General features: G+C 43.9%; 1 protein-coding gene across 10 annotated transcripts in view; it reads left to right on the top strand.

Moving 5' to 3' along the window:
* The window catches only part of SMYD3 (SET and MYND domain containing 3), a 750237-nt gene that overhangs the window by 612440 nt on the left and 111588 nt on the right, over positions 1-26209 (top strand). For all 10 annotated transcript variants that reach the window (XM_025287263.3, XM_025287262.3, XM_044943078.2 and 7 more), the window contains 2 exons: positions 20776-20863; positions 25208-25382. In XM_025287263.3, the coding sequence (XP_025143048.1) occupies positions 20776-20863; positions 25208-25382 (263 nt within the window). The remainder of the gene's footprint in view (positions 1-20775; positions 20864-25207; positions 25383-26209) is intronic.

The raw sequence follows: 26209 nt of genomic DNA, 5'->3' as shown, positions 1-26209 counted from the left end.
ATTTTTGGGGGCTCCAAAATCACTGCAGATGGTGATTGCAGCCATGAAATTAAAAGACGCTTACTCCTTGGAAGGAAAGTTATGACCAAACTAGATAGCATATTCAAAAGCAGAGACATTACTTTGCCAACAAAGGTCCATTTAGTCAAGGCTATGGTTTTTCCAGTGGTCATGTATGGATGTGAGAGTTGGACTGTGAAGAAGGCTGAGCGCTGAAGAATTGATGCTTTTGAACTGTGGTGTTGGAGAAGACTCTTGAGAGTCCCTTGGACTGCAAGGAGATCCAACCAGTCCATTCTAAAGGAGATCAGTCCTGGGATTTCTTTGGAAGGAATGATGCTAAAGCTGAAATTCCAGTACTTTGGCCACCTCATGCTAAGAGTTGACTCATTGGAAAAGACTCTGATGCTGGGAGGGATTGGGGACAGAGGAGAAGGGGACGACAGAGGATGAGATGGCTGGATGGCGTCACTGACTCGATGGACGTGAGTCTGAGTGAACTCCAGGAGTTGGTGATGGACAGGGAGGCCTGGCGTGCTGCGATTCATGGGGTCGCAAAGAGTCGGACACGACTGAGCGACTGAACTGAACTGAACTGAACTGAAGCTCTATAGGATATGCCAAGTAACTGCATCACTAGAAGCTTTGAAATGACTTTTGCTTGTAAAACAACTTCATAATAGTGTAAATGATGGCCTTCAGGAAGGAATATTCTCACCTAATTTTCCTCCAAAAGTTTCTAGGTTGGAACATGACCTATCATAGTTCCCAACACCAAGGCTTACAAACCTGCATGTAAACCACCCGGAAAGACCGGGTGCACTGCAGTGACCTAGTCATGAGACCCCCTGTCTGAGCCCCTTGCATACTTTCCTCTCAGAAAGCACACATTGCCAGCATGTGTGAAACTAGACTTTATTCACACAGGGTGGTGTGTACCAAGGTATGTGATATTTCTAAGCTGATCAGGAGCATAAGGAAACGGCAACCACTCCAGTATTCTTGCCTGGGAAATCCCATGAAAAAGGAGCCTGGTGGGCTACAGTCCGTGGGGTTGCAAAGAGTCAGATATGACGTACAACCACAGGAGCATAAATATTCACATTACCCTGTTGGATATCTTCATTTTTTTATAATTAACAAAGTGTAAGAGAGTAGTTTCATAGAGACCTGTAAGCCCAGGACTAGAAAGGACCTTAAAGGCCCTGCCTAACCAGGCCAGGAACCTCTTTGGGGTTATTCCTGCTGGTGGGTATAGAACTCAATGTGAACCCATTTTTGGTGTGATCTTAGCACACTCAGTGTCTTTGGGTAGACCGTTTTACTCCCAGGCAACTGTGATTATCAAGTTAATTAACCTCATGAATTCAAACTTGTCTTTTTTAAACTTACATCAGAGTTCTAGTTCTGCTTGGTGGAGCATGTGCAAGAGTGCATGTGTGCTAAATCGATTCAGTTGTGTCTGACCCCATGGACTGTAGCCTACCAGGCTACCCTGTCAACGGGATTCTCTAGGTGAGAATACTGGAGTGGGATGCCATGCCCTCCTACAGGGGATCTTCCTTACCCAGGGATCCAGCCCACATGTCTTACATCTCCTGCATTGGGAAAAGGGTGTAGAGAGTAAATAGCATCCTTACTCCACCCATCAGAGAATTGAAGGCAGGTGGTGTAGTGCAGGGGGCTTTCCTGGTAGCTCAGGTAGTAAAGAATCCGCCTTCAATGCAGGAGACCCTGGTTCAATCCCTGGGTCGGGAAGATCCCCTGGAGGAGGGCATGGTAACCCACTCCAGTATTCTGGCCTGGAGAATCCCATGGACAGAGGAGCCTGGCAGGCAACAGGACTAAGCACAGCACAGGGTAGCACAGAGCACTCAGGCCATCAGTTAAACAACCAGAAGATCAGTTCCATCTCTATTACTTTCTAGCTACTTGAACTTGAAGATGTTACTTCATCTTTCTCAGCTGCAGTCTTCTTATCTATAAATTAGGGACTGAGTGGTGTTTACCTTCTACCTTCTTGAAATGATTTAATGAGGGAAAGCACTTAAAGTAATTAGTTCAATGCTGCTGCTGCTACTGCTAAGTCGCTTCAGTCTTGTTCGACTCTGTGCAACCCCATAGACGGCTGCCCACCATGCTTCCCCGTCTGTGGGATTCTCCAGGCAAGAACACTGGAGTGGGTTGCCATTTCCTTCTCCAATGCATGAAGGTGAAAATAGAAAGTGAAGTCGCTCAGTTGTGTCTGACTCTTAGCGACCCCATGGACTGCAGCCTACCAGGCTCCTCCGTCCATGGAATTTTCCATATATCTCAATAAATGTTATTAGCATTTTTTCCCCTGCAGCTAGCCAGATCTCTGAAATTCAGCCTTATGTGTAAAATAAGGAAAAGAATTCCTACCAATGAGTGGTCCTAGGTTGACTTCATTTAGTCCTAAGACATGGTTGATTGGTCAGTCAGACTAGAATCTATACATGCATTCTCATCCTAACCAGATTTCATTGTTTTCTGGGAAAAAAAAAAAAATCCGTCTACTGAAGTATGATTGACATGCAAAAAGCTGTACATATTTAATGCATACAACTGAATGGATCTAGAGATAAGTACACACCAGTGAAACAGTCACCACAATCTATGCTAAAAACATGTCCGTCACCTCCAAAACTTTCCTTTTGCTACACTTATTAAGCTTTTGTGAAAGAACACAACATGAGATCTACCTTCTTAGCAAATTTTAAGTGTACAGTACAGTGTTATTAATGGCAGGCACTATTTTGTAGCGTAGATCTCAGATTTTTATTACCTTGCCCTCAGAACATCATGAAAGAGCTAAATACTTGTTGAAGTAGAAATATATGTTATTAGTAATGTTCACCCTGTGCACTTGTACAGCCTCTGTGAGGAGGTGAGTGCAGACTGCAAGGTTTGTTCTTCTGTTTCCCTGCTGGTATACTCAGGAATACCACGTTATCCTTTGAAGTCTCAGTAAGCATTAGCCAAAGAAAGACACTGAGTTACCTGATGGGAGGGGGCTTATATGTGTATTATGCACACTTTTATTTTTGTTTGTGTTTTCTTGGGACCTCTTATGCCACCGCTTTGGGCTTCTGCTGCCACTCCCTTTCCTCCAGTTCGTCAGAGGAATAATAATTGTTTCATGCTGTCTCTGCAAAGTTCTTTGACTACCCTGGGATATTAGTTCACCTGGAATTAAACATAAGAATTTTCCTAAAGATACCTTGTTCTGCTCTGTCCTGTTTGAGAATAATTTCTCTGGGGAGAAACGAAAGGGGGAGAAACCTTAGAATCATGTAGCTCTGTTCTCTGTGTTATCGTTGATCTCATACCACTCACCCCAAGCTGTAAATCCCTTCGTGCTTGCTTCCTGCTCATTGAGCCTAGAACCTTTCCTGAAAGCCACAGTCATTCAGCACTCCCTGCCTTACAGTCTCCTGGGTGACTGCTGCTCTCTGGGACTGTCCTGGGGTTGTCTGCTCTTGTCCCACCTTCTGTTATGATACAGCTTGTGTGTGTGTCTGTTTATCAGTTACTGTGAGGCGGTTGCCATGCTGAGCATTTTACACGCCCTGTATTTTGTTTAGTCCTGATGCTAGCTGTGTAAGGTCGATTCTGTAGTTCTGTTTCCGGTTGGGAAATGCTTAACAGCTACTTTAGCATCACGCTGTCAGATTTTGTTCAGGATGGGGAAGTGGTGCCATGGTACGAATAGAAATGGGTACAGCAAATGTGAACTTAAATGATTATCAAGAATTTTACAAGCTTATAGTTTCTCAATAGTTTAATGATACATGTGCCCTCATTATCAAGACTATAGGTGCTTTGTTATAAAATGAAAACACATTAAAAATGAGAATGGAGACATGGGAAAGCAGTTCTAAAATCTGTTATTAGCGTCATGAAACCTAGATTACAGAAGTGTCACTGGTCTTCCTGGAGGTTAAACAAATGTGTGTTGGTTTCTTGGCTGAACTGTAGTTGGAGCAAAGAAAGGTTATTTATCTGCTCATGTGAAAACCTCACCATGACTGGCTTCCCCTCCTCCCCGTCCAACTTCATGTTTATTTCACCTCCTCCTCTTCTGCCATCCCTGCCCCCATGGAGGAACAATAGGTCCAAGTTTGGAGCAAAGTCAGAGACCTTGGTATTCCTTAAAGCACATTCCTTCTGGTGCAGGCGTGGGCATGGGGGCCTCTGCTCTTATACATTTCTAGTGAGGCAGGAAGTGGGCATTCTGTGGATGCCTTGGTTGGTCGTTGGTAGTTTAGTCCCTTAGTTGTGTCCGATTCTTTTGCTACCCCATGGACTGTAGCCCACCAGGCTCCTCTATTCGTGGGATTTCCCAGGCAATAATACTGGTGTGAGTTGCCATTTCTTCCTCCAGGGGATCTTCCTGACCCAGGGATTGAACCCGAGGCTCCTGCATCGACAGGCAGAATCCTTTACCGCTGAGCCACCTGAGAAGCCCCCGTAGATGCCTAGAGTGAACTAAAGCCCCCGATAGATATAAAACTGGCATGTCCCACAGAGTCATCTCCCACTGGTGATGAAAAGCAGGTTCCCTCATGTGTGAATGAGAAGTCTCTGAGAACTCTCTGAATGAGGTTCTGTCTACACTTGTACAGAGCAAGAGGGATATTTCACATTTGTCTACTTCCAGAGAGGAATTCCATGCCTATTTTAATTGATGATGAGCATTGAGTAATATTAGAATCTTACTTGCAAGTAATCTAGGAAGTTAAACAAATAGTAAATTAGCAATGTTAAAGGAAAATAGCTGGGGCTGTGTACTTTGACCCATTGAGTATGACTCACAAAGAAAATAAAAACTGATTAAGACATCATGATTTTATAAATCCTCTATAACTGGCATCGTAGCATGCCCTGGGGCAAGAGGTATGAAAAGAGGATTAGGTTCTCTTGTATACACCCAAAATGTCGTTTGGACACCCAGAATTTGATAGGGTCCTTATCAGACATCAGTGTTCAGACTATACCTATACCAGTACTAGTTGGGGCAGAATTGAGATTTGACATTGCCCACAAACCGGGTCCACCTGAAAGATATTCATGGTTCAGGAGATTCAGTGAGTATTCTTTGGAAGCAGGAGTATACTGAGTATATGCTGCAGTGTGTTTCTGGTTTTACCCAGGATTTCCAGCATGCCCTCCATGAGATCACTTGTCCCTTTCTGTGCCTCTTTCTCTTCCTGTGAAGTGGGGACCTCTCTGGTCATTGTCTGGTAATGTTTATGAAGCCCCATCAGACTTTTTTGTCTGGAAGGCTCTGTTAACAGTAATGCCTGCTTGGTTTATGAGATGGTTACAGGAAAATGGAGGTGGGGTGGGGTACCTAACATAGCCGGTGCTTTTATCTTTGACATTATAAAAAGGTCCCCTGGCCAAGGGCCAGATTGGAGTTTCCTGGAGTATAAAATGCAGATGTGTGCTTTTATGCCAGGGAACGCTTGCCATACCTTCAGCCAGCACTTCACTTCCAGGACAGGCATGGTTGCTAGGGAGAGCATCTGAGTCCTGGTGATTTTGTAAAAGGTCTCTTGTCGGATCAAGGTGGGGCAAAAAAAAGTTGGACTGTGGTCACCTCCTCTCCCAGACCTTAGAAGGAGTGGTCTCGCTGCCAGACCCTCAGCTTATGAGTAACGCCCTCTGGTATGATCCTCCCCACCCCAATTCCTGACAGCTTCCAGGAACAGAGCTCTTTGTGAATTAATTCACAGACAAGAGAATTATTTTAGAAGAACTGGAGGATCGCTGGCTTTTCTCCACTGGGAGACAAATGCAATTCTGGGCTCTTTATTTCTGAAAATATGACTGAAATATTAAAGATAATTCTTCCCCTCAAATTGGGACATTTCTTTGGAACATTGGCCTGTGTGGCACAGTCTGTCGATTTCAGTCCTGCCTTACAAGGTGTTAGTAAGAATTGGTGAATTTGTGCAAGCCAGCTCTGAAAAGGTAGGGGGTGCGAATGGAAATTGCATTAACTGGGGTTAAGGGACAGATTCTGATGTCACATTAAATCATTTCCTTTGGTTGCCCTTATGATTACCTCCTAAAAGAGTACATCTAGATTTCTATTCAGGACTCATTATCTGAAATTGTTAGTGTGAGCCCCAACTAAATTACTCCCTAAGTCTGAGAGTTAGTCAGTCGTGTCTGACTCTCTGTGTCCCCATGGACTGTTGCAGCCTGCCAGGCTCCTCTGTCCATGGGATTCTCCAGGCAAAAATACTGGAGTGGGTTTCCATTTACTTCTCCAGGGCATCTTCCCGACCCAGGGTCTCCCACATTTCAGGCAGATTGTTAACCATCTGAGCCACCAGGGAAGCCCCCAGTTTGAGATCACAGATGAAACAATCTAATGTACTTGCTGTAGGAGATAAGCAAATGCCATGTTCTCGTGTGAGTTTGGAGTGTTCCCGACACTAATCATTATACATACAAGTGTTCAGGGAGATGTGTGGATTAAATAGTCACTGTCAAGTTCTGGGTTTGGTAGAGGGCTCTACTAGGTTAGGTCTAGTCTTTGTTCAGTCCTCTGCATACTTTGTCTGCTCTGACTGGTATATTTTATAGTGAGAAAAATCAGCTTAAAATAGAACAAAGGAAAAAATAGGATGAAGGTGTTTGTAACCTGTTGCACAACCACAAATTTCAGTCTTCCCCTTCAGAATTTCAGGTCTCTCTTCGTGCAGACACCACAGACACAGGTGACTAATGGAGTGGAATGATAGGTTTCCATCTCCATGGTAACTTTAATCAGGTTCTCACCTGGGGAAGCTGAGCCAGGACGCATTGTTAGCCTCCAGGGTGCACAGCTGGCCAGCAGCAGAGCTGGGCTTGGGGCTCCAGCCTCCTTGTTTCCATTTCAGGGTGCTGCCTGTCACACACTCCCTTATGCCCATTGTTCATCTTATTTATAACTGTCTTTGGAAGAGCCGCATCTAGTTCATTGTAACTGCCGCTCTTAGAACATTGCCCCTATACTTAACTTGGGTCTGTTCAGCTGCGATTTCAAGCATCTTCCTCTGTTTGCAGAGGAAAGTGAAAGCAGCTATTCCTAAAGAAGGAAAGACGAGATGGAGGTGTAGCAGACAGAGGTGAGGGCTGTTGTTTGTGTCTCCCTTAAAATAACACCTGCCCTGAGATTTAGGGGTATGCTTTACCTTAATGAGGGTTGCCATTTGGACAACTTTTCCTGTAAGATAATTTGCATTTTTCCCAGTCTCAAACCTTCCTCCTTGTGGTGGTTATATGACAGGATTGGCAGGACTCTGCTAGGAATTGCAACAAATTCTGCTTAAGTGTGCTTTTGCAAACAGAGCCAGTAGCCTTCTGCTTCAGATAACCCCATTATATACTCTCAAGAACGTGTCTTTTTTGTGGGAGGGGTGTCTGCTACTTCAGTGTCTTCATGCAGTCTTTACTTGCCTTTGCATATCAGCTAGTCATGCTAGTTTTTCACATGTGCATTGCACGCGTGCTCAGTCCTGTCCGACTCTTTGTGACCCCATGGACTCAGCCCTCCAGGCTCCTCTGTCCACAAAATTTTCCAGGCAAGAATACTGGAGTGGGTTGCTATTTCCTTCTTCCTGGGATCTTCCCGAACCAGGGATGGAACCCATGGCTCTTGCGTCTCCTGCATTGGCAGGTGGATTCTTTACCACTGTGCCCCCTGAGAAGCCATTTTTTCACACATGGTGTCATTAAAGGCAGATTTCCAGCAAGCACCACTGACATAGGTAGGCTTTCAAACTCCCCCAAGTGTGTGGATGCTGTTTTTTTATTTTCTGTAAATTGACATGATTTTATATAAGCAAATGTGTTTAATTCTCGGAGAAGGAGTTTTAGTCGCAATGATGGGAACACCGAGCACAGAGGGAGGGGAGCTGTTAAGGTCACAGCTGGGAAAGGCCAGTGGTTCTTAGTCACACTCAAGGCTTTGATCACTTTCCTAGAAGCCCTGAAGGGGCATGCCCCTTCCTTCTGGCAACTCTGTGTTCCTGTACGTGTAACCTTGACCTTGCAGTTGGTCGCACTGTATGGCCTTGTGGAAATCTGTAGCTGCAGTAGAGTTATGGCAAATCAAATGAAACGGGCATTGGCAAATGCCGACCGCAGCAGTGGGAACAGAATCAGTGCAGGTGAAGTGGAACAGCGCTGCCGTGGGCCCAGGTGGTCTCATGAACCTTCTCTTCAGCATCAGCGCTTATTTGGACTGGGCTTAGTGCTCCTAGTTGCCCAAATGCTTCTCACCTGGATCCAAGACAGTGACAGGACTGGCTCTCTGGAGGAGGCCTGCCAACCTGAGAAGACGACCTCTCTTCTGGGGTCAGCCAGCTCAGGGGCCACGAGAGGGCAGGAGGCTAGAGCTTCGGTCAGGCTCTTGGAGATGCAGAGTTTCGAGCCTGGCTGTAGATTCTTGGTGCACATCCCTTGCAGGCACTGAGATTTCAGCATTTTATGAAGAAGATGAAAGAAAGAAACTTTGCAAGGTGATTGTTCTCCATGCATATCTGAATGACATCCTTTTCATCTGCATCAGTGTGACCCGTAGCTATAGTTAGCATGGAACCCAGTGAAAGATATACAGGGGATTGTGCCTGTGGAGGGCATAGGTTCTTGATGCATGAGAGGAGTTTGTCTGGATGACTCAGTTGAGGAAGAGCCTTCCAGGCAGAGGGAATGAAATACACAGAGATGTGGGGGTGGGCAGAGTGGTTCTTGATTACATTGTAATTTGCTCCCTCCTTCATGAGGGTGAGACTTTTTCTCCCTCCCACCAACAAAACAGACTCCAGTCAGACCCCTGATTTCTAGGATGGGAAGTGAAAACTCAGGGCACGATGCCATTCATGACATTAGTTCATCTAGTAAAGGTTAGAATGTGCATCTACTCAGGATTGTTACCACTGAAAAACTTAGCTTTAGCTAGATTAAATATCTTGCCAAGATCACTCATCTGTGGAGCCGAGATTCATTTTAGGACTAAATCCAGTGTTCCTTTCACTAAGTTCTAATTATTGTGTACCTTGCTTGTTAATTGCTAATTAGAACATTCTGCAAGTTGAGCATGCTTCACTGAGAGAACATTCTTTTTCTTCTTCCTTGTCCATAATGCCCACTGACTGGTTTGTGGTTGATATGAATAAGAGTGAATGCTCTATTTTTAACCATGTTTCCACTTTATGAAAGAGCTATTTTTCCCCTCAAGTTAAATCTGAAATGTTTTCAGTTTTTTTTTTTTTTTTCAAAAGAGGTGGAAATTGGTTCCTGTAGAGCTGTTTCCTGTGGATCTTAAAGATTTTGAATGATGTTGTATATTAATCTATTGAGTGAGTGAGTGAGTGAAAGTTGCTCAGTTGTGTCTGACTCTTTGCGACCCTATGGACTGTACCCAGCCAGCCTCATCTGTCCATGGAATTTTCCAGGCCAGAATACTGGCATGGGTAGCTGTTCCCTTTTCCAGGGGATCTTCCCAACCCAGATATTGAACGCAGGTCTCCCACATTGCACATGGATTCTTTACCATTTGAACTACCAGGGAAGCCCATATTAATCTATTAGTCTCAGTATACTATCTATGAACCAGAGGACCTCAGTAAAAAGCACTGCAAATTAAACTTTGTTTCTCCCATAATTTTGATTTCAGGACTTTCCCATTTCTCTCCTAAGTGCAGACACTATATTTGAGCCTCATTTTGCTGTAGAAACAAAACAGACCACAAAAAAAACTTCTTCTTTTAAGACACTAGAATTATTGAATTACTGGAAAAGTTTATGTGTTCAGTAATTTTATTTCCCATCCTGTACTCATCTCTCTCCAATCCAATCTAATTAGAGTTTGCATGAGGATTGGATAACAGGAAGTACAGAGAAGCAGATTGCCTTTCTCCTTTTCCTCTTAATGTGAACCATCTGAAATTAACCCAGTGCAAGAGTTTCAACATCAAATGCTTGTGAGCCAAGTGAACACATCTGTGTAAGTGTTCCAGATGCAGAGTAGGTCTGGATGGCTGCCTCTGATGTTTGAATCTGATAGAGCCACTGGCCACTTCCCCAAGGATGTGCTCAACCAGTCCTGCTGGATTCCAGCTTTACTCTATTAAAGAGACTCAGATTTCCAATTCTATCAGAGACCACTGGCAGCTGGAAGGGATGCTGCCTACCCTGAAACCCAGAGGAAGCATTTGGCCAACTGAATGCAACTGTGTGGACTGACACCCTTTGATGTAGTGGATTGTCTCATATCATCTGGTACCTATTTTTTACTCTTAAGAGAAAAACATTTATTTGTTGAGCAGCTTTGCATGGGGGAAATTGGATGGCTTTGCTGATCCATCCATGGATAGTTGAGGGCAGGGGCCTGTCTGCCAACTGAGTGGCAGGAGGCTCGGGGTGATGTTGGAGGTAGAAGCCAGGGGAGTCAACAGAGCTCACTTGCAAACAGTCTTGATGCTGCTGTCTGGGAACACAGGTCGTGAGCCTGTGTGCAATTCCGTATGCTGGGGTAGAGGTCACCTTTAGGTTCTAGACGGATATCTAGTCATTTGGTAAATACCAACGGTTCCAGTGAGAACATGCCGTTTTCCAACATAACTATGACATAGTAGTATTAGAAATAAGTCGATAGAAATATGGAGGAAAGAGAATAATCCTCTGTTTCCTCAGTTGAGATTGTCCTTGTTGTTGCAGAATTAAGGTATTTTGTTCTTTTTTTTTTTGTAGTTAAAAAAAATGTATTTATTTATTTTTGGCTGTGCTGGGTCTCTGCAGTTGTTCTCGGGCTTTCTCTAGCTGTGGCGAGCAGGGGCAACTCTCTAGTTGTGGCGCGCGGCCTTCTCATTGCTGTGGCTTCTCTTGTTGTGGGGCACAGGCTCTGGGGCACAAGCTCAGTAGTTGTGATGCAAGTGGGCTTAGTTGCCCCACAGCATGAGGGATCTTCTCAGACTGGGGATCGAACCCATGTTGATTCGTAACCACTGGACCACCAAGGAAGTCCAAGTTATTTTATTCTTCTGTTACCTGTGGATTGTAGATGTTTCCTCTCTCTGCATTCATTTACTCTGTCACCAAACATTTACTGAATAACTCACCATGATGGCACGGGGAATAGATATGATTAGGTCAAGGTCCCTCAAGGTGTTCTGAGCTACCTGAGGAAACATTAGATCATTAATGACACCTTGGCGCTAAGAGAGAGGTTTGCAAGGCTTCCCTGGTGGCTCAGTGGTAAAGAATCCACCTGCCAGTACAGGAGGCATAAGTTTGATCTATGAACCAGGAAGATCTCAAATGCCACAGGGCAACTAACCCCAGTGGGGTGGGGCCACAACTACTGAGCCTACACGCCCTGGAGCCCATACTCCACAAGAGAGGTCACTGCAATAAGAAGCCTGCACACCAGGAGAGAATAACCTCTGCTTGCCGCAACTAGAGAAAGCCAGCACAGCAATACAGACCCAGCGCAGCCAAAAATAAATGAATACATAAACAAAGAAAATTTTTTTTTTTTTTTTTAAAGAGAGGTTTGCAGAGCAGCTATGATGCTTCAGGAGGGCTGGGCTGCCTCAGAGGGTGGATAGACAAGATTTCCTAACTGAGAACATTTGAGACTGTCTCCTAAAGGACAAATGGGAAGAAAGCTGGAGAAATGAATGGAAATGGCAATCCAAGACTCTTTGCAACCCCATGGACTATAGTCCGCCATGGGATTCTCCAGGCAAGCATACTGGAGTGGGTTGCCATTTTCTTCTCCGGAGATCTTCCTGACTTGAATCAAACCCACATCTCTAATGTCTCCTGCATTGGAAGATGGGTTCTTTACCACTAGCGCCAACTGGGAAGTGGCAAGGAAAGAGCAGAAAACTCCAATCCTAGTCCTGACAGAATCCAAAGGGCAAAGATTCCACTTGGAAGAGTAGGTGTACTGGTAGTAAGATGGAGCCAGGGCATGGGTCAGATATGGGGTGGGGCTGGGAGAGAAAAGAATGGGAATGAATGAGAAAGAATCAAATATCAAGAGCAATAATTCTAATTGTGGAGGAGTTTGTACCTGGCCACTGAGAGGGCAGGGGCAGATAGAGGGGCTTGAGTAGTTGAAGGGAGAAATTCAGGAGATTCATTCCTACCCAGATTCTGAGAACAGCTGGCACAGTCCTGCCTTAGATGAACTATTTCCATGTTTTTATTGTTTAAAATGGAGTCGCTTTTTAAGGACTCTTCTGGAGCTGTGTGGGGGAGTGGTCACCAGAAGAAGAGCTGAACTAGCTCTGCACTGCTCTAGGCTCTAAAGTGGTCGGGTGGTCACGAGACCAGCTTCTTGTTTTACTGGTGAGGAAGCTGGGGGCAGACAAAGAAGGCTGTGACAGGGACACACAGGGGTCAGGACAGAGGTGCTGTTGGGGCTGGAACAACACGTTCTCATTTCTCTTCATCACTTCCCAGCAGAGAGAACCTTCTTCAGAGTCCTTCTGCTTATAGTCTGAGTTATGTTTATCATTTGTAGAACACTCAGCAATACTACATTTGATTTTAAAACACACACACATATATATAATGTATAATATAATATATATTTTATATATAAAATGTTCTCACACCACTAAAACAAATTTCAGGACTCATTCATTCAAGCCCCTTTTACAAGGTAAAGCTGAAATTTGAAAAGGAATTAAAACTTTTTTTCCTAAATGATAGCAAACATCTTTGATACGTTTGGATAAGAAATGATGAAATAAATTTACTAATTTCATACCTCAGGGGCTGTGAAAAGAGCACACTAATTTACTCCTATTTGCAAATTGAAAAAGAAGATTTAAGTTCCGCTTCCCTAAGTAGTCTCTCTGTGTATATACGTTACACACATACACGCACACACTCCCCTTTGAATGGTCTCCTCCTGACTGGCCCCATTTTAGGGGCAGTTATGGGAGAATGGAATTGGGAGGGTCAGGGCATGGCAGTTGGGAACCTGAAAGTGGAGACTGTCACCTTGGTGAAACACTCCAGGTGTGGATGGTTAGCTGTTAGTGAATGTCTAGCTCCAATATATAGCACTCCCTAGGGCTATTGTTTCTGAATGTTTGGAAACAATTTCCAAGCTTGCCTGCTCTTCTATTAAGTAAATAAAGCCAAAGGCTCAACCCAAAGAACAGTTAATCAGATAATGGTGGGGATTTAGTTGTGAATATAATTCCCATATGAGATTGTTCCGCCTTGGGCCATGGTCTCACTCTGCTTGGTGAAAGAACACAGCTCCCACTGTGGGTTCCATACTGGAGGAGTCCATTGGCTTTTCCAAGTGCTAAGACTAGGAAGATCATAGGACTTGATCTATGATCAGTTAAATTAAATTGAGTGAGTTGAATATATGTTCAACTTACTGTCTCACAGACATGTGTTTCACCTTTTAAGCAAGCCTAGGAAAACAGCAAATTCAAATGAAACATGAAGATGGTGAAAAGAGCATGGGCTCTGGAGCCAGACAGACTTGGATTTGAATCTTACCTCTGGCAATTCGATGTAGAAGGGACATTTGTAGTGGTTACTTAAGCTTTAGGACTATCTTGTGCCACCTTTGTAAATTATAGGTATTGATGCCCTATAGGGATGGTTGAGAGGAATAAAAAAGAGACATGTAAGAGCTATTCCGATTGTTATCATATAAATGTTCATTTTCTCCTTCCAGAGCCATTCTGCAGATGTTTAAGTAAGCTTTTGTTTCATACAGGGTTCTGTGCTAGGTATTTGGGAGAATCAAAGAGGTAAAGAACCTGCCTGCAATATGGGGAAACCCGGGTTCAATTCCTGGGTCAGGAAGATCCCCTGGAGAAGGAAATGCAACTCACTCCAGTGTTCTTGCCTGGGAAATCCCATGGACACAGGAGCCTGGTGGACTACAGTCCATGGGGTCACAAAGAGTCCAGCTGGCCTGAGCAACTGACACTTGCACTTATCTTTGAAATGAGGATGATGTGACATGCACACAAATGAGGCCCAGGAACTGTAACTGCCCTGGCCTCCTTGTCGCTCCTGGAGCCTTCAGGCCTGCACCTGCGTCTGTACTGTGGGTGCTGTTCACTCTCCCTAGGATTCTTGTCTCTGCTCCTCACCTCCTCCTTCACTCATGAGTCATCTCAGCAATGCCTTTCCTGATCACCCTAAACTCCCTGGGACCAGTGTTCCCGTTCCCTCTCTCCTGTTTGTTTCTCTCTCTGACAAATATATTTTTTACGTGTGTGTGTATATTCTGTCATACACAGAGCTCCTCCTCCCTCCTCATTGTAAACACTGTGATTGTCTAATGTCTTTTACTTTTCTCAGTCAGTTCATTCACTCAGTCATGTCCGACTCTTTGCGACCCCATGAACCGCAGCATGCCAGGTCTCACTGTCAATCACCAACTCCTGAAGTTTACCCAAACTCATGTCCCTTGAGTCGGTGATGCCATCCAACCATCTCATCCTCTGGTGTCCCCTTCTCCCGCCCTCAATCTTTCCCAGCATCAGGGTCTTTTCAAATGAGTCAGCTCTTTGCATCAGGTGGCCAAAATATTGGAGTTTCAGCTTCAACATCAGTCCTTCCAATTAACACCCAGGACTGATCTCCTTTAGGATGGACTGGTTGGATCTCCTTGCAGTCCAAGCGACTCTCAAGAGTCTTCTCCAACACCACAGTTCAAAAGCATCAATTCTTCAGTGCTCAGCTTTCTTTATAGTCTAACTCTCACATCCATACGTGACCACTGGAAAAACCTAGCCTTGACTAGATGGGCCTTTGTTGACAAAGTAATGTCTCTACTTTTTAATATGCTGTCTAGGTTGGTCATAACTTTCCTTCCAAGGAGTAAGCGTCTTTTAATTTCATGGCTGCAGTCACCATCTGCAGTGATTTTGGAGCCCCAAAAAATAAAGTCAGCCACTGTTTCCACTGTTTTCCCATCTATTTCCCATGAAGTGGTGGGACCAGATGCCATGATCTTAGTTTTCTGAATCTTGAGCTTTAAGCCAACTTTTTCACTCTCCTCTTTCACTTTCATCAAGAGGCTCTTTAGTTCTTTTTCACTTTCTGCCATAAGGGTGGTGTCATCTGCATATCTGATGTTATTGATATTTCTCCCCACAATCTTGATTCCAGCTTGTGCTTCATCCAGCCCAGAGTTTCTCATGATGTACTCTACATAAAAGTTAAATAAGCAGAGTGATAATATACAGCCTTGACGTACTCCTCTTCCTATTTGGAACCAGTCTGTTGTTCCATGTCCAGTTCTAACTGTTGCTTCCTGACCTGCATATAGGTTTCTCAAGAGACAGGTCAGGTGGTCTGGTATTCCAATCTCTTTCAGAATTTTCCACAGTTTATTGTGATCCACACAGTCAAAGGCTTGGCGTAGTCAATAAAGCAGAAATAGATGTTTTTCTGGAACTCTCTTGCTTTTTCAATGATCTAGCAGATGTTGGCAATTTGATCTCTGGATCTCTGCTTGAACATCTGGAAGTTCATGGTTCACATATTGCTGAAGCCTGGCTTGGAGAATTTTGAGCATTACTTTACTAGCGTGTGAGATGAGTGCAATTGTGCTGTAGTTTGAGCATTCTTTGGCATTGCCTTTCTTTGGGATTGGAATGAAAACTGACCTTTTCCAGTCCTGTGGCCACTGCTGAGTTTTCCACATTTGCTAGCATATTGAGAGCAGCACTTTCACAGCATCATCTTTTAGATCTGAAATAGCTCAACTGGAATTCCATCACCTCCACTAACTTTGTTCGTAGTGATGCTTCCTAAGGCCCACTTGACTTCACATTCCAGGATGTCTGGCTCTAGGTCAGTGATCACACCATCGTTGATTATCTAGGTCCTGAAGATCTTTTTTGTACAGTTCTTCTGTGTATTCTTGCCACCTCTTCTTCATATCTTCTGCTTCTGTTAGGTCTGTACCATTTCTGTCCTTTATTGAGCCCATCTTTGCATGAAATATTCCCTTGGTATCTCTAATTTTCTTGAAGAGATCTCTAGTCTTTCCCATTCTATTGTTTTCCTCTATTTCTTTGCATTGTTCACTTAGGAAGGCTTTCTTATCTCTCCATGCTATTCTTTGGAACCCTGCATTCAAATGGGTATATCTTTCCTTTTCTCCTTTGGTTTTCGCTTCCCTTCTTCTCACAGCTATTTGTAAGGCCTCCTCAGACAGCCATTTTGCTTTTTTGCATTTCGTTTTCTTGGGGATGGTCTTGATTTCTGTCTCCTGTACAGTGTCACAAACCTCCGTCCATAGTTCATCAGGTACTCTATCAGATCTAGTCCCTTAAATCTATTTCTCACTTCCACTGTATAATCATAAGGGATTTGATTTAGGTCATACCTGAATGGTCTAGTGGTTTTCCCCACTTTGTTCAATTTCAGTCTGAATTTGGCAATAAGGAGTTCATGATCTGAGCCACAGTCAGCTCCCAGTCTTGTTTTTGCTGATTATATAGAGCTTCTCCATCTTTGGCTGCAAAGGATATAATCAGTCTGACTTTGGTGTTGACCATCTGGCGATGTCCATGTGGTGATGTCTATGATGTCCATCTGGTGAAGTCTATGATGGAGTAGCCATCATAGTCAAGAAGAGTCCGAAATGCAGTACTTGGATGCAATCTCAAAAATGACAGAATGATCTCTGTTCATTTCCAAGGCAAACCATTCAGTATCACAGTAATCCAAGTCTATGCCCTGAACAGTAATGCTGAAGAAGCTGAAGTTGAATAGTTTTATGAAGACCTACAAGACCTTTTAGAACTAACACCCAAAAAAGATGTCCTTTTCATTATAGGGGACTGGAATGCAAAAGTAGGAAGTCAAGAAACACCTGAAGTAACAGGCAAATTTGGCCTTGGAGTCGAGAATGAAGCAGGACAAAAAGCTAATAGAGTTTTGCCAAGAGAACACACTGGTCATAGCAAACACCCTCTTCCAACAATGCAAGAGAAGACTCTACACATGGACATCACCAGATGGTCAACACCAAAATCAGATTTACTTCTCTATCCTAGAGCAATGCCTACAGCACTCAGTAGATACTAATTGAATAGGTGAGTGATCAAATTAATTACCTTCAGATACTGAGAGGGTGGGCTTCCCAGGTGGCACTAGTGGTAAGGAACCTGCCTGCCAATGTAGGTGGTACAAGAGATGTTGGTTCGACCCCTGAGTCAGGAAGATCCCCTGGAGGAGGGCATAACAATCCACTCCAGTATTCTTGCCTGGAGAATCCCATGGACAGAGGAGCCTGGTGGGCTACAGTCCATAGCGTTGCAAAGAGTCCAGCACTACTGATGCAACTTAGGACCCTCACATGCACTGGGAGGGCATGTGCCAAACTCCAGTGGTCACAAAAGCAGAAGTATGTCATGGACTGTATTCATTTCCTGTGGCTGCTCTAACAAATGGTCATAAAATTAGTGACTTAGCACCAACTTCTTATCTATAGTCTATGGATCAGAAGCCTGACATGAGCCTCATTTGGCTAAAATCAAGGTCTTGGCAGGGCTACCCTCTTTCTGGAGGCTCCAAGCTACAATCCGTTTCCCTGACCTCCAACTTCTGGAAGCTGCCTGTACTCCTTGACCTGAGGGTCCCTTCCTCCATCTTCCAGGCCAGCAAAGGCAGGTTGAGTCCTCCTCACATTGCATTGCTCTGACCTCTTCTGCGTCTTTCCACTTTTAAAGACCCTTGTGAATCCACTGGCTCCACCTGGGTGGGCCAGGATGATTTCTTTAAAGTCAGCTTGCAACTTAATTCCTGTTTGCCATGTAAGCTAACATATTCACAGGTTCTGAGGATCAGGATGTGGACTTCTTTGGGGATCCATTTTTCTCCCTACCATAAGGACTAACAAGTGAGACATTTTGCTTAGAGCCTAAGGTTTGACTGCCAGTAGTGAAATAGAAAACAAAAATTTAATCAAGAATGGTCATGGTTGTCAAGATTTAATATGTGGTCTTATATGGGAGGCACTGGGAAGTTACTCAGGGCTCTGGAGTCATGTGTTGGAACTGAGGCTTCAGGAAATGAAGATGGACTTAGAGCAAGTATTTGGAGGGAAATTGATGTTTACCTCTTTAAAAGCAATTGAGTTTTTATTTCCCTCCTGTACATACAGAAAGCTAGGTTCTTATTTAGAATCTCCTAAACAAAGCAGAGTCCATTTTTAAAAACCATCCTGTCATATTACACATGTGTACAGCACATATATAGAGAGACTCATAAAGCCCTGTTACACAGTCACACTCACACATACACACACACACATTTCCTCATACATACCCCCTCTGCTGCTCTTTGTACTTGAGATGTCTTTTCTGTGGTACTTGGTAGCCCTCTTTTTTTTCCCCCTGCCCTCACACCCGAGTGACTTGTATCTTCCCACCAGAGTAACACAGGCTTATTTACTCAGGCAGTGATTCTCACAGGGGTCATTCTGTCGATATAAACCTTCCCTAGAAGGTACGTAAGAATCTCTAGGGAGATACGTAGAATTGGAAAAAGTCTGCCCTCCTTCAGTTTAACTGTCACCTCACAGTGGCTGTGATTTGCTATAACTTCCTAGAATTGTTCTTCTCCCTGACCCCCACTGAGAATCTAATGGATATGGAATACCTGGGTTTGAGTAGAGTCTGAGAATTTCTTACCTTTTTGATTAACTTGTTTGGCTGTGCCAGGTCTTCACTGTAGCACATGGGATCATTGATCTTCATTGTGGGATCTTTAGTCTTGGCATGTGGAATCTAGTTTCTGATCCAGAGATTGAACCCAGGCCCCTTGCATTGGGAGTGCAGAGTCTTAGCCACTGGACCTCCAGGGAAGTGCCCCAGAATTTCTTACCCTTTGATTAACCTCTTTAAGGCAGCACCATCCAGTAGAACTTTCTGTGATGACAAAATTGTTCTAATATATCTGTACTGCCCAGGGTGGGAGCCACAGCCACATGTGGCTATGAGCTCTTAAAATGTAGACGTATAGGAAAAATAGAGGACCCAGTAGGAGGATGGACAGTGAATAAATGGTAGCTCCTACTTTCATTTTGAATTGCCTTTTAAAAAATATTTTAGTTTATTTTTGGCTGGGCCAGGGCTTTGTTGCTTCACAAAGTTTTCCCCAGCTGCGTGCAGCATGTGGGAGCTACCCTTCAGTCGTGGTACTCAGGCTTCTCATTGCAGTGGCTTGTCTTGTGGTGGAGCACGGGCTGTAGGGCACTCGGGCTTTAGTACTTGCAGCTCCCGGGCCCTAGAGCACAGGCGCAATAGTTCAGTTGTTCCGAGGCATGTGGGATCATCTTCCCTGATCAGGGATCCACCCCACATCTCCTGCATTGCAGGTGGATTCTTTACCACTGAGACACCTGTGAAGCTCTGAATTACTTTTTAAATTATTATTACTTTTTTTTAGTTTTTGTAGTAATCAAATTGGTTCACGTGGGTATAATTGTACTCATCTTTTCCCTATCCTCGTTCTGATTGATGACTCAATATTTGATTAAAGTGTTATTCTTGGGTCTCCTGACAAATGATTTTTGCTCTTGCCTGTGTTCTCTCTCCTGATAAATACACACATGCGTGTGCACTAAGGGGCTTCAGTCAGGTCTGACTCTTTGTGAACTTATGGACTGTAGCCAGCCAGGCTCCTCTGTCCAAGGGATTCTTCAGGCAAGAATGCTGGAGTGGGTTGCCATGGCCTCCTCCAGGGGATCTTCCCAACCCAGGGATTGAACCCGAGTCTCCTTTATCTCCTGCATTGGCACACAAGTTCTTTACCACTAGCGCCACCAAGGAATACATTCATACATACATTTATGAATACATGTAAACTTTACTGAGACATAATTCAAGTGGGATACAATTCAGTTACAGTGTACAATTTGCTAGCTTTTTGTGTAGCAATTTGTAGCTTTTCATCACGTCAGAAAATGATTAAAACTACTGCCAGGATTGCTTTTAAACATTTTCATCACCCCTAAAAAATCATTAGCAGTCCCTCCTCAATTCTGTGTACTTACCACCCTCCTGCCCTAGCCTTTTGCTAATCTACTTATCTGTATGGATTTATCTGTTCTGAGCATTTCATACTAGTGAAATCATATAATATGTGGTTGTTAGTGAATTCTTTCACTTAGCATCATGTTCTTCATGTTTATCTATGCTGTACATGTTGTACTTCAGTTCTTTTTATTGTCAACTAGCATTGCATTGTGTCTATGCCACATTTTATTTACCCATTCATCAGTTGATGGTATTTGGATTGTTTCCACTTTGTTCGTTACTATGAATGATGTAACGGTGAACATTTATGCGTAAGTTTTTGTATGAACATATATTTTCATTTCTCTTGGACATATATGGAAGGAGTGGAATTGTTATGTAATAACTCTGTTTAACTTTTAGAGTAACTGCCAGACTGTTTTCCAAAGTGGCTACACTATTTTACTTTCCTACCAGTAACGTATGAGGATTCCAATTTCTCTACAACCTTACCAACATTTTATTATCTTTTTTATTATAACCATCCTAGTGGGTGCAAAGTGATATCTCCTTATGGTTTTGATTTGCATTTCCCTGTTGGCTAATAATGTTGAGCATCTTTTCATGTGCTCATTGGTCATTTGAATATTGTCTTTGGAGAAATGTCTATTCTTGCCCATTTTTTTAATCGAGGAATTTGTCTTCCTCTGTTCTTTTAATGTGGCCTGAACAGGATGCTGATATGCTGACTGGTGATGAGCAGGTATGGAAGGAAGTCCAGGAATCCCTGAAAAAAATTGAAGAACTGAAGGCACATTGGAGTATCCTTTTACCTACGGACTGAGTTGTTTATAGGATTGCTTCCTTACTGGTTGGAGCCTGGCATTAATGAATCCAAGTCCAGGGTTTGACCTCTCCATGAGCCAGAGGGCTTCACTCTGTTCCACAATCACAGGCTGCATCCCTGTCCCCAGCCAACAATTTCAGTAATGGTGAGGGAAGATTGTGGTAAGGTCAACGTGAATTCCTCACCATCATTATCATAAATTTTGATAATCAAAATTTATAGCTAGGATTAGTAGGATAGTATGGAGTACTCTCTTTACATATGTACAAGGTAACAGATTTCTGGATTCCCTTCCTCCCATGACCTACATCTCTATAATGTATAACTTAAAATCCTTATAATTTAATGACTGTAATCAGCCATGACCATAGTGGTAGTCAGCCGTGCTGCACAGTACATTTTCTTGGCATAAGTAGTAAGGACCGTGAGTGGGTCACATTTTAGAGTAAGGAGAGACCGTTTATGATGGAGGTCCTCTGGGAAAGCTCCACCGATGTTATACTGTGTGAAAAGTAGCCCAAATCAGGGACAAGGTTTATATAGGCAGAGGCTGAGAGGGAGTCACTTCCAGTAGTGGAATTAGCTTGAGCAAAAATGTGACAAAAGGAAACCACAAGGTAAGGAAAAAGAGAGGTAGATTAAAAAAAAAGATTGCACAACATCATCAGATAAATTATATCCCAGGCACTAAGAAAATCTATAAATGAGGTTTCCAAAGTACAGTGTTCTTTAAAGAGTTGTAAAAGAGCAGGAGAGGCAGTTAGACAAATGTTCCTATTTTTTAAAGGTGAAATAAGTAATTTATAAAACCTATAGTCCAGTGGGTTTTTGTTTGTTGTTAGCAGTTTTGGTAAAGAAACTCGAGCTGGTGACCAAAGGAATGGAAAGGAAGCTGTGATCACCAGGATGCTGCAGGGGTTCCTTAAGAGCGGGTAAGTCCGCAGAGTCATGGCTTTCTTTGGTAAAGTTTGTATGTGGACTTCAGAAAGAGATTTGATTTTAAAAAAGTAACCAAGAGATTTATGCTAGATGCTAGAGTGACCAGACGTATCATTCAATGGTTGAAGAGCCAAACTGCAGAACTGATGCCTAGTGGATCACTGTCACTGTGGGGTGCTCTGTTCCCAGACCAGTCCTCTTCCACCTTTGCTTCAGCACCTTGTCTGAGGATGCGGGACACAGGTTCATCAGATTCTCAGAAGTGTTTGGACTGGAAGGATGGCAGAGCTGGGATGACAAAATCAAGAGCTCAAAAGATCTTTGAAGGTTTGAATGATGCAATGATGCCTGAGATGAAGATGAAATTCAACAAGAGGGTATCTCACATCTATTTGGGCCAAAAAGTTCAAGTGTATAGATATATATATAAAGTTTGACAACAGAATCTGTGAAAGAATTTTAAGATTTTTAGTAAACATCAAAATTCAATAAAACCTAAGAGTATGATATAATCCGCCCCCCCACCCCCGGGGTGGGGGGGGAACACTCCTGTGATCTTGGACTCCATTAGTAGAATGAGAGAATCGAAAATGAGAAAGGTAATAGTATTAGTCCGATCATGTCTAAAATTTTCTCTTCAGTTTGGGGTAGGCCACATTCAAAGGGATAGAGAAGAAAATGAGTTTTGAGGAATGGAACGAGGATCAAGTGGTATTTGAAACTCTGCGGACAGGATGGGAGACAATTGGAAAGCAGTCGAATCTGAGAGCAAGAGGGCTGTTCTCAGGCTCGGAGAGCTGTTGTTACACTGCAGTAAAGACTTGTTCTGTGTAGTGCCCTGCAGAGAAATTAAGGCCGAAGGATGATCAGTTCAGTCTCAATGGGATGAGCTTTACTGACGACGAACACTGTGCCGGGTGCCTTACTGGTTCTAACCCATCTTATGGTCCAGGCAGGATTAAGAAGACACAAGCCTGTACTCCCAGCCCTCATGATTAGCTAGGTAGTAAATACATAGATTAATATTTGAGGGACATTGAAAGCACAGCAGTCAACTTTGGGAGGTTAAAGAAGGTTTCACAGAGGAGGCGACTGCCTGGGATGGTTAGGAAGAGCTCACCAGACAGGCGGTGGAGAAGGGGAGACCCTGAGGGAGAAGCCTGTGCCTGTGCGGAAGGTGCAGCCACCTGCAGCCCAACCACAGTTGTTCAGTGTGAGAGACGGAGCGTGGCCGGGCCTTGCTTCAGTGTCGTGCACCAGACTAGGCGTTACATATAGGCTCGGGGACCATGGGAGGATTGTAAGCAGTGGACGATTGTAAGGGCCCAGGGTTGTCAGTTTTTGAGTCTCAAGAAGTTAACTCCCAGGTGGATTCACTGTGTTCCCCTTTCTCTTTCCCCCTCAATTCTCTCACGGTCGTGGTAAACTCTGCAGAAAGGTGCCTGTCCTGGCATCAGTACTCTTTTCTCTTTAGGTAGGCTGTCTGCCCTGCTCTCTTCACTGGAACAGAGTGACTTGTGGTAAACACCCAGCAAATGCGAGGGACTAAATTTTTGAGCAAACATTATACATGTCAGCATAAGCTTGGGAGAAAAGCCGCTTAGTTAAAATTATTCCATTTTTTTGCTCACTGAAGTGTTTTTACAGGAAAGGTTTGCCTTGTTTGCCAGGAGACTTGCCAGTGTTGCGAAGGGAAGTCATCATGTGGTTCCTGCCAGCTTGCTGGGGCATAAAGCAGATGTATTCCTATCAGCGGCTGCATCTGGCTTTTACTTCCAAAGCTTGTCACCTCAAACCTCTTTAAAATGAGTTGGAGCGTATATAAATGAATAGGCAAATAATAATGGAAGTCACACAACTTGATGTTAAAATAGGGTCAGAGTCTTGCCACAGAAATGTCTGGGCATTGTGTAAGAGACAGTCGTTCCTCCTGATAATCCATCACATATCTAATCCTAGGATGAAAAGCCACAGAGGTTAGCCTGGCGTTTGTTACAAAACCAGTGCATTGCCTAAGACACCACCTCCCCCAGCCTCTAGGGAATACATGCAGTAAACTTTAAGCACACACATCAGATGAGTAAAACAGAAAGCCACCGAGTCACTTTTCTTCAGTAAATGTACCTCTTCCAAGACCACAGTTAACTCCTCAGAGGCAGGACTCGGCCTAAAATGATAGAGCATCATGTACAGAAAGGCTCGTTAGCTGTGTATTTTAGCGCTTGAAGTTCTACCCAGGAAGTCAGGCCTTAGTGCCAGGCATTCTGCCTTCTGAGGATTATATATTTCTTGTGAGGATTAATAAACATATGAGCTCTTGGGAGTTTAGGGGAGAATGGATACATGTATATGTAATGCTGGGGCCCTTTGCTGTTCACTTGAAACTACCACAGCCTTAATTGGCTGTAATATTAGCGATAGTTCTTGAGTCCGACTCTTTGCCACCCCATGGACTATAGCCCCCCAGGCTCCTCTGTCCATGGAATTCACCAGGCAAGACTACTGGAGTGGGCTGCCATTCCCTTCTCCAGGGTATCTTTCTGACCCAGGAATCGAACCCAGGTCTCCTGCATTGCAGGCAGATTCTTTACCATCTGAGCCACCAGGGAAGCCCCTCCCCAATACAAAATAAAATAAAAAGTTAAAAAAGAAAGATATGAGCTCCCACTCACACAGTTGACTTGATTAGTTTATTTAAACTGTTTACTAATGTGTCAGAAAGCAGTGCCCTGAGAGTCTGAATGCTGGAAGTAGATTTGGCTGAGCACACACACACTGTTTAAGTATAGACTTAGATCACTTTTGTTTTATACTCAAAAAATTTGAGATCCAGTGGAATGGATTTCTTTCAGTTGCTTCCCCTTATGTGTGCCCATGGGTTGTGTTTTTGGTTTCATATATGCCCAAGGTTCAAATGACACAGAAGCAAAAATGAGCTCTTCCTTTTTTAAAAGGAATCTCTCTAAAGCTTCTTTAATTTCAGATGAGTTTTGAAACAGCAGCTAACAGAGTAAATAATTATACAGTGAACTTACTCTTTAGCTCAGTTTAATAAGTAGCTGCATTCATTTGAGGACTAGGTTTCAGGAGAATTCATCTAGTAGGACTAGGAAGAAAGAATGGCTCTCTGAAAGTCTAATCCCCCAAAGCACAGGCTTGGTGGGAAGATGGTTTGTTGATGTAAACAGAATTTCCTTCTCTGAGACACCACTTACATGTTTTTGTTTCTCAAGTGTGTTTTCAGGCAGCTCATTTGTGCAAAATAATGGGCACTTCTTCCCTCCTGTGCCTGGGAGCTCTTCAGCCTTGTAGAGAATCTCATTTCACTTTTGTTTTCTCTTGATGAACACAATGAATCCTTAACTGAGGTTAATAACAGAGTGGGAACAGGTTCTGGCCATGTGCCAGTCAATCATAAGCAGTAACGCTGAGCGGCTTCCTGATATCAACATCTACCAGCTGAAGGTGCTCGACTGCGCCATGGACGCCTGCATCAACCTCGGGCTGCTGGAGGAGGCACTGTTCTACGGCATCCGGACCATGGAGCCTTACAGGTGAGTCGAGGGGACAGGCTAGAGTAAGGGGCAAAGACTCAAAGATGTGACCTCATGCTCATCAGAGCTGCTTTATAAGAGTGCTGCATCTGCTTCTCGCTTGATGTATAAAGCCAAACCTTTGTTCATTGATGCCTTCGTTCATCACCTATAAAGTTCCTTCCATGTGTCAGGTACTGTGTCTGTGCAGGGACTAGTGAGATGCTGTCTCTATATGGAGCCAGTGATTCTAATAAAGTGCGCTGCTCGAGGTGGCAAAGGCAAGTGCAGAGCCCGGGGCAAGGGGAGCAGAGAGGAGTGCAGCACAGACGTAGCTTGTGCAGTGGGGCTGTGGCATTAGCTCTGCTGATGGACACGGTGTGGGGCCCTCCGTCTGGCTGACAGCAGCGCTGGTTTCTTTCACTTCTCAGGGCTTCGTGTTCTTGGGGTGCCTTCACTTGAATCATTTGACCTAACCGCCTTATGACCCAAGCTGGAGAGCAGGGAGACAGCCCTCAAACACATCACTGAGGCAGAGGAAGGAACTGTTGGTCATTGTTTCTTGACTAGTCTCAGCTCCTCCAGGCCAGTGTGTGTTTCGCCCCAGATCAGAGGAACTTTGGGAGGAATAACAGTGTTAAAGTCTGGTGCTGAGAGTTTGGCACTGGTGGGTGTGGGACCCTGGTTTGCAATGGGCTAAGAACCTAAAGCTGTGGAGGTGATGGAATTCCAGTTGAGCTATTTCAAATCCTAAAAGATGATGCTGTGAAAGTGCTGCACTCAGTATGCCAGCAAATCTGGAAAACTCAGCAGTGACCATAGGACTGGAAAAAGTCAGTTTTCATTCC

The sequence above is a fragment of the Bubalus bubalis genome, chromosome 5 (genome assembly GCF_019923935.1).
Source record: "Bubalus bubalis isolate 160015118507 breed Murrah chromosome 5, NDDB_SH_1, whole genome shotgun sequence".
NCBI lineage: Eukaryota > Metazoa > Chordata > Mammalia > Artiodactyla > Bovidae > Bubalus > Bubalus bubalis.
The sequence above is the reverse complement of the archived record's forward strand: the minus strand, read 5'-3'. Positions and strand labels throughout refer to the sequence as shown.